This window comes from Nymphalis io, chromosome 13, assembly GCF_905147045.1.
Source record: "Nymphalis io chromosome 13, ilAglIoxx1.1, whole genome shotgun sequence".
NCBI classification, from domain to species: Eukaryota; Metazoa; Arthropoda; class Insecta; order Lepidoptera; family Nymphalidae; genus Nymphalis; species Nymphalis io.
Window position 1 is genome coordinate 10,341,725 of NC_065900.1, and position 9,547 is coordinate 10,351,271.

The 9,547-nt window shown below is 34.8% G+C and overlaps 1 protein-coding gene across 1 annotated transcript; it reads right to left on the bottom strand.

The window, feature by feature from the left end:
- Positions 1–474: 474 nt before the first annotated feature.
- LOC126772683 (eukaryotic translation initiation factor 4B) lies at positions 475–7,798 on the bottom strand. Its single transcript, XM_050493135.1, has 14 exons — positions 7,753–7,798; positions 7,162–7,272; positions 6,449–6,633; positions 6,238–6,345; positions 6,063–6,151; positions 4,930–5,039; positions 3,747–3,849; positions 3,601–3,663; positions 3,465–3,532; positions 3,183–3,369; positions 2,759–2,843; positions 2,481–2,520; positions 1,893–2,401; positions 475–1,797 (listed from the first exon to the last, which is right to left on the bottom strand). Exons 1-14 carry the CDS (start codon positions 7,763–7,765, stop codon positions 1,735–1,737), a joined length of 1,734 nt encoding a protein of 577 aa, XP_050349092.1. The 5' UTR covers positions 7,766–7,798; the 3' UTR covers positions 475–1,734.
- Between the last annotated feature and the right edge of the window lie 1,749 nt (positions 7,799–9,547).

Consider the following 9,547-nt stretch of genomic DNA (forward strand, 5'->3'; position numbering starts at 1 on the left):
TTAAACATACATTAACGAACTAACATGAAACATTAAGTCATAAAAGATTTTTTAATAGGTAGTCAATAAATTATAAAATGTAGTTACACGTTGAGGCAGTGTGGACAACCGAGCGTCACGGTAGCATGCGCAAGTAATCCCGTGGCGCTTCTCGTTAACATGGAATGCGTATAGCTGGTTTTTTAGCGGGTATTGCAATTGCATGGTAGGTAGCGACATTAGTCGATTCCCGATGAACTGGGTATACAATAAAAAAAAAATTATCTTACGAAAATGGCAGTTTGATAACGATATGGCGGTAACGGGTTTACAGTATAAATATAGTATTTCAAAACAATTATTTTTGTACATTTAATATATTTTTTAAAAGATAAATAGGTTTATTTCTTTATTAATATTTAATGTAAATAAGCGGAACAAAGGTATTTTTTGGGGAAACATTTTTGTTTTATGGGTGAAAAATAAAATAAAATCTTGGCTGTAAAAAGTGTAATTTATTTATAATTCACAATTGGAGAATATGTACCAAAAAAATCCTGAAGATAAATATTATAAACATAATATTATATTTTGTCATTGATCAGAATATTCTTGTGACCAGGCCTAATCTGTATTATTTACAATTAGGTACATTTTATGACTTTTCACTCAAGGTAGGCAAATAAATATACTTGCAAAATGTGTTAAAATAAACACTTTACAACTGCTTGACAAATTTTGAGTGTAAAGATAAATAATACAATTAAAATTCTAACAATAATTCTAAATCGACTAAATATTTAGTATAGACATACTCTAAATAAGGAAAACAGATTTCCAGTGGTGGTACAAATGTTTCTTAATGAAATTTCCACATAAGAAACATGAACAATGCTAATAAAAAAAAATATTCACAAAAAATTTTAATTTGAGAGCACCTGTAACAGTTTATCAGTTCATTGCAAAATAGTAGGAATAATTGCTCTTGGCCGATATCGTAATGTAGCCCTGCTTATAATTATTACAATTTAACAAACCCATAGAAAAATTTACACCAATCAGTACATGGTTACAAATTAGCTGCCCCAGCCTGTAATATGACCAATCCATAAGCCGTATAATTAATTAAAATATATAATTGTAGAAGAATTTAGGAATCGGAATGAATTGCGATTTACATTATAGCCTATTCGAACCACAAGAGGAGTAAGCTCAAATAAACAAATTTGACACCGATATCAATGGCGTTAACTAACGATAAAATGGCGTTTTCAATGTCCGCGAAGTTGTAATCGGAACTTCGAAAATTTATGTGGTTATAACTATTTGAGTGGAATATTGTTGTATTATAAATAAAAATATATTATTTAATAACTGTGTAATAACTAATTTATAGTGCGTAACACATAAGAACAATTAGAAAATCGCAAGTAATTTGTAAATCTACGGTTTGTTTACCTCCCCTCCTACTACGATTGGAATAGGGAATAGAATATTAAGTCGAGTAAAGATACAGCTGTACTTAACGGGGCATAATATAGGCTGGGGCCGGCCTCGAAGCAGTGTGAGCATCAGCGACCCTAATATACACGTATACCACACCGCACTAACGACTAATGAGTTCTATTACATAGCACAACTGATGATCGTCTGAGTGCTTAGCGAGTCGCACCGCACACGCCGGCACTCGATACTCGTAAATTTACACTTTACACTCGAGTCAGTAAAAACGGAAACTGATAAATGAAGCACGTGTTAATCGGAGCCGCCGTCGTCTGCGTCTTCCAGGAAGCTAAATTTATTCGATGCTACAAAGTTCTGAAAAGATAAGAAAATTTCCTCAATGGTTACGAATTATCTAAAAATAAAAGACCATTTCAACATTACTAAATTAATATTTTTATACGACGTACCGGTTTCTCCTGCTCCTTGAGCTTGGGCAAAGGTTTGTCGACTCCAACGTCGTGTCTGTCGCGGCTGCGACTTTGGCGACCGTTATGTTGGTCGTGTAGATCTACGTCTTTCCGTTCCGGTGACGGGTCGCGTTGGCGATCGTTTCGCTCACCGGAAATATCACGCCTGCCCCGATCGTCTCTGTTATCGCTCTCGTCTTTGTCACGCCTGTCGTCGTCCTTGCCTTCGCGGTTTCTGTCGTCTCTATAATCGCGATCCTTTTCATCTCTGTAATCGCGGTCCCTATCGTCTCTGTAATCGCGGTCCCTATTATCTTTGTCCCGGCGGTCCCTGTCGTCTCTCTCGCGGCGGTCCCTGTCGTCTCTCTCGCGTCGATCTTTGTCATCTTTTGAATAGTCACGCCGGTCTCTATCGTCTTTGGAATAGTCGCGTCTATCTTTGTCGTCCTTGGAATAGTCACGTCGGTCTCTATTGTAACTACGAGAATCTCTACCACGATCACGATCATCTGAAATAATGAAAATAGGACTACTATATAAAAATATATTGTGAAATGATTTCTGAATTAAGTTGTCAGGTATACATACCACGTCTAGCGCCACCACGACGATCGCCAGAATGATCGTTCTAAAAATGTGAAAATACTTTGTTTACTGAACATTTATAAACCATTTTTTATGTAATTTTGAAAGACTATGTAAATAAACTTAAAAAGCAAAACCCTATTTGAATACAATATTTGATCCAAATCATTACACCCGTTTCAGAGACACATGAATTAAATTTTGTATATTTAAGTATTGGTCATTTAATATTATAAGACATATTATTATGACACATATCATTTGTCTATGATTTAACTCACCCTGCGACCCCAGCGATCTTTCTCTTCAACAGCGCGTCTCGACTCCTCTTCTTGTTTTCGTAAACGTTCTTCTATTTCACGTTCCCTATAAGTTAAAAGAAATTGCTATTAATTTATTTATTTAATAAAAAACTGACATTGATTAATATTGGATAATATGTGGGTATAAAGCGACCGAGTCGCGCATAAAACATGACACGGTGTCTAGTTGACCCTCTCTTTAATATAGCGCATAGACAAATATGTCTTTTTAACAATCTAAATCAAATAACTCAGTTTGTTATATCATGCGCACATGAAAAACAAGTTTTGTAGTGTCTAAAATAGTAGTTAAAAGTTGATTAAAATATACTTGATAGGAGCATACTGTTCATTATTAAAACCAATATAATTATTTGAATTTTTCTTTATGATTTGGACTCACTTAGCTGCAGTATCAACAGGCTTGGCAGCTCCAAAAACTTTTTCAGCAGGGACAGGTTTAGGCACATTCTTTTCTGGCATTTTTTCCTCGAGTAAGGCTCCATCTGCAGGTTTCGTAGGTGTCTCGGTTTCTCGGGGTACAGTCCTTGGTAGTAGGTTAAGCTTAGGACGTTCGCGAGGTTTACTATCTAAACATGGATAAGAATATAAATAAATATTGTGTACTTGTATAAATATAAATTGCAAATTTTTCTTTTGAATGATAGAATTAATAAGGAAATACCTTCTCTTGCTGGATCACGATCCCTGTCACCGAATCCCCTACTACCGAATCCTCTACTTTCGCGACTCCTAAAAAAAAAGGACTGGTTAGAATTTCTTTTAACATATAAATATTATTAAATGTTTTTCTACCATACCCATATCCATCTCTATCCGCAGTACGAAAACCATCACGACCACCGTAGCCGCGATCTCGCCCACTATAACAAATAAACATACCATTAATTATTTATAAAACAGATATAAAGTCATCTAGTAAATGAAAAGAGCTTGGTCCACAAACCTTTCTCGGTCGCGGCCGTACGAGTCCCGGCCGCCGTACGGCGTGCGCGCCGGCTCGCTGCGCTCCGCATCGCGCCACCCGCCGGGACGGTTGTCTGCGCTGGCTGAGAAACACGCAAAGCATTATGACAACTCTCGAAAGTTGCAGTGTTATTATTATATATAACGTTATACATGTGATATGATTGCTCACTCAGAAGAGAGACAAGGTGGAGCGAGCCGAAGACTAGTCTGAATTGAGTTACGACCGAGTCGCGACACAGATTGTACTAAAATTGCAGATCACAGGAAAATTCCACCGACATATGGGTTACATCTCACCTAGAGTAACCTTTAGATTCCCAGACTAGCCCTATTGTCGGAGTTTCTGGTTTTCCTGCCGTTGCTGTGAGCAACGCCTCTTGCTGAAAGGTTATACGTGACCACAGTGCACAGTGACCTTTGCTCAGACCTTCCCGAGATGAATAGAGTAACTAATTATCAACTATTTTATTGCCATAACAACTATAAAGGTACAGGAAATACTAAGTTTTAAAATTTCACTGTATAAATATAAAGTGCTACTGTTAATAAAATAGATAATGTTGTACTTTGAATGTGCATCCCAAATGTGACATTAAAGCTCGCTCCGAGCCCAATCACTCATATTCATCATAGTGACATCATGAACAAAGAAAAATATATATCTTATTTTATTAGAAACATATATTGCTATTGTGATTTTATTTAATATTTATGGTATAGGTGCATAACAAAACATGTTTCACTCGAAAAATGAATCAGTTAGCTTAATGATATATATAATAAAAATGGCCGTTAGTTCCTGTTATTTAACAACTGAATAAAGTTTTTTTTTTATATAATAGGAAGGCGGACGTGACCTGACCACCAACGCCCATAGACAATGGCATTGAAAGAAATGTTAACCATCGCTTACATCACCAGTGCGCCACCAACCTTGGGAACTAAGACGTTATATCCCTTGTGCCTGTAATTTCACTGGCTCACTCACCCTTTAAACCGGAACACAACAATACCAAGTACTGCTGTTTTGCGGTAGAACATCTGATGAGTGGGTGGTACCTACCCAGACAAGCTTGCACAAAGCTTTACCACCAGTAAACTACAGTACACTATATAATAATACACCCATAGAGCAGCTTGGCCTAGGTGATGTAACTTACAGTCCCGCTCGCGCTCGCGGTCGCGTGTGGCCTCGGAGCGGCGCGCCGGCTCGGGCACAGCTCGCGGGCCGGAGCGCCAGTCGCCCATTGTGCGCTCTGGGTCATATTCTCTGTAAATTAATATTCAATTACATCGAAAGCCAAGGAGAGAACAATATCATAATCAATTTAAGAAAAAACAAATAATTAGGAATTATAATATTTTGAAATATTATTTCAATCTTCGATTCTCGAGATATTGGTTGTTAAAAATCTTGTACCTGCGTTATTATGTATTGTTCTATTTGCTGTTTAATGCTATTACAAATGAAGGAGTGATGAAGGAGTTTCATTCATCTACTCGACCGATCATTACAACACATTGTCAGTGGTACAGAAAAGGACAAAGGGTACCTAATACCTGACCATGAGGGTAGGGACCTTAGGTGCGACAGAAAACTAGTATTATATAATTTGTGAATGTAAAAATGGTTTTGAGAGTTAGCACCAACTTTTAATTTTTTTTAAATAATATTCAAAAATTCTGCATTAGAATTATCTATGGTATAGATGTTTACCTCATAACTAATTTCAGATATTTATTACAATTACGTATTTAAAAAAACACATAATGCATATTATTAGACAATTTTTCTGTGCTTTTTGACATTGTCTACAGTAGACCTTTTTTTCGTAAAAAAATTTTAGAACAAAAATCAAGAGACTGGGATCAGGACCTCATTACTTTTGTTTATTTTCAGAATGATTCTGCACATCAAACTCAGAGGCAGATAGGAGCACATCAAAAATACCTGTTTTATGAATGCAAAGAGCAGTCAACCAAACTACTAGTGTCAAGTGACTTAGCAAAGACCTACAATTTATATTATCTGGCACAAGAGAATTTTTAAAAATTTTGTAATAAGACTTTCTCTTGCAAAGATTTACTAAAATTATAAAGGGGAATTTTTTTACATGTTTCATATAGATTATATTGTGATATTGGATAGATTAACATTTTTTTTAAATTATAGGTAGGCGGACATGCAAATGGGCCACCTGATGGTAAGTGGTCACCACTGCAGATATTGATGATAAAAGAAATAGTAATCATTCTTTACATCACCAACCCTTTATATACTTTCTTTTCATACCTGTCTCTATCAGATCTGCCACTTCTACCCATTCGACGATCATTGTCTTGAGTGGACACTTCTATTCTGATTCTTCTGCCTCCTATCATCTATATCAAATTAAAATGAAAGTCACTTTGCAATTTAAGCTCAAATTATTTTAACTGATTCCAATAAAAAGATGCTTTAAACTTACCAAGTCAGGCATATTCATAGCACTGACAAGACTCTCTCTGTCTTCAAAGTCTACATCCCCAAAGCCTTTAAGACGGCCTCCTTCTTTTGGCAGTCGCAAATTGTTTATCTGTGTGCAAATAGTTTTATATAATTATAAGCCTATTTTTTTAACTATATTTAGCTAGTTTCACTCAAAATCGTCGTAATCATAAAAATGGAATGTCATATACCTTAAGCCCTTCAAACAACTCCATGATTGCACTCTCCTCAACATCATAAGGCAAGTTGGAGATATGCGCGATGTAGGGAGGACGACGCGGTATAGATTCATCATCCACTGCAAGGCCACCTCGGGCTGCGCGTGACGCTGACGGCAGCACCATAGGTGGACGATGCCGCGATGATACATATGAGTCTGAAAAGAGGTTGCATTGAAGAAATTTATGCTATTTATATGCTAAAATTATGCTATTTTTTTATTTTGTATTTAAATTATCGACATAATTTGCATGGTAATTTACAAAAACTAGTTATTAAGAGATGCACCCTCAGTTGCTTAAGGGAACAAGCCAATGAAAGACTAGTCTGAATTGAGTTGTGACCTAAGTCATCTCATAGATCGCGCTAAAATTGCTGGTCATGGGGGTTTCCAACAATGCCAAATCTACGCCTCCTCCTAAACCAGGTCAGGCATCCTAGGCTTAAGTTGACTTTGTCATTTCTGGTTCCCCCACCTTCCTTGTGATTGAAGCATCCGGCTAGAATGTTTGTAACACAAAGACCTTTACTCAGACCTTCCCGGGGCGAGGTGAGTGATGCGCACCCAGTTAGTGCGCCCCAAGTACGAGATTATCATTGGCTTGCCGTTACCCATAAATTATCATCATCGGGTATTATTATTTCACAAATAAAATATAAATATGATTTACGTCGCGTAACTTACGTCCATCGTCTACAGAATCTGCCCAATCGTTAGCTGCAGGGGTTGTGGTTGACTCCGCAATGAAGTTTGTAGCGTCGGCTTTGATCCATTTTATTTTCTTTGATTTCTTGCCTGCAATAAATTACGTCAAAGTTAAGGAATTTTAGCCTAATCCCAGTCCCTAAGGCATATCATTCTGGAATACTGTGATGACGCATAGCAAGTGAACGACCTACTCCGATTTTGGAAAGTATTTATTCGTAGCCAAGTTCAAAGGACATGTCGATGATTTTACAACAGCTGACAAAGTTAATTAAACTTTAATAGATTAACCATATGAATGTAGTATCAATAGAATCAGAGCATTTTGATTATAGGGAAAAAGTTTAAGAAATGAAAAGTTGAAAATGTGGCCACGCGGTAAATCCAAACGTCTGCAAAGGTGAATTGATGACACGTTAGCATTACCTAATTGAACCCGATACGTATATAAACTACTTTTTTAATAAATTAAAGCAATATATATGCACTGCAGATAAAATAATTAAAAATAAATGACAGAATATAGCGAAAAATAACAGTTTTACAATTGATTAAATTAATAAAACTAACCTGTAGCGGCCATATTACAAGGCTGGGGCCAGTGTTGCCACTGACATCACAGATTATAGTGCGGAAGCCAGAGTATACCATCATAATTAATTTTAAATATTTAAAAATGTTACCATTTTTTTATATCTAATAATTCTCTAAATGTAACTATATCAGTTTTGTAGTTACATTACATAGTTATTAAATTATTCCAATGAATCTAATAAAACTTATAAAGTACACAATTTTAAAATTATGCTTATATAAAAAAACCATATATTGAAGGAAATCAATAGTACCAATTTACTAAAGCCTTATTTGTAAAATTTTATACTGAAAATTAAATACATTTTTTTTTTATTAGGCAAATCTAATCGACTAATATGATATTTGTATTAAAAAAGTATATGTAAACAAATAATTCATGCTATATGTAAAATACAATATGTACGTTCAGATAATGCAAAAAAGTAAAAAATTAAATAATTGATTATATTATATGAATAATATGATATTTATTGTGGAATCAACCCAATAATTAATACTATAATACAAAAATAGTACATCAAAACAAATTTAAATCATAACGTTACAACATTATCAAAACAAAGCATATTAACTTTTTAATATACATAAGTATTTATTTGATTAAAAAGCGTGGTGTCAGTATTAATTGCAGCAAAATATTTTTATTGTTTGCTTATAAAATACTTATTTTAAATTCATTGATACTATCTTAAACGTAACGTTGTAAAAAGGGTATACAACTTATAGTACAAAAAAAAAACAGGTATTATGGGAAGATTTAGGGTGTGTAAAACTTCGCCTTTAGGAAAATAAGGATGCCACTGCCATTAAACAATGTTGAATTAAGTAGGGTTCATCGATTCAAATATCTTGGACCGCGGTACTGTCGTGCATCAGGGATGTTTGATTTGCGAATCGATTGTCTTTATGCAACCATGCGTAAGATGTACATCTCTTTTGCGCAGGGTTCGGGACAGCTCCAACACCATCCGAAAAATGTTCGCATGCAGATTTGACTGTCAGTACTTGAATCATTGCAATAAGATTCATGTACTGACTAATAATGAATATTGATATGTAAATTGACAATAATTACATTCATGACATTGTTTAATTTAAATTTATTTTTGATTTAATTTAATTTTATGTGATTGATTTCTTTTGATTATTGTGAATTTGAATTGATTTGATTTAATTGAAATTTTATTTTTATTTAATTAATTTATATCTGATTTAAATAATTTTATTTTAATTTGGTATTATAATTTAATTCGAATTAATTTAATCTGATTTATAATATGTAAAATCTGTAAAATATTATTATCGTAATTTTTGTCTTTTGACTATTTACTGTTTTGTGTTTATGATCCCTGTTTGGTCGAAATAAATGATTTTATTATTATTATTTATTATTGTTAAATAGGAACAGGATTTTATAACAGAACTAAAGGGGAAATAGAAATGTAATTTATTTTAGGAATTTAAATATATTGAACGATTGATACAATAAGATAGTTACTTTATTAAATCCGAGACATATTAATCTTATATAGTTGTCCTTCTTTGAGTTATGTTTAAGCTTTGCCCCCATTCACTCGATACTCGTTTTTGACTACCGACGCTTCAGACATCGGTCGGGGTGCGGTCCTGGACAGGATGACAATGTCAGGTTCCTGGGTACCTCAGCAGAGACTGTGGCATTGCAACAAAAAAGATATGTTCGCAGTGCTGTCTGCAGTGAGAGGTCACTCGAAGAGTCTCAGAGACTCGCATGTTCTTTTACAGACGG

Bases quoted from the DNA above. Each gene is read 5' to 3' on its own strand.
- LOC126772683 (XM_050493135.1), bottom strand. The intron at 6,152-6,237 runs GTAAGTTTAAAG...AATTTGATATAG, and splicing joins CTATGAATATGCCTGACTTG to ATGATAGGAGGCAGAAGAAT. The intron at 2,844-3,182 runs GTGAGTCCAAAT...TTTAACTTATAG, and splicing joins CCTGTTGATACTGCAGCTAA to GGAACGTGAAATAGAAGAAC.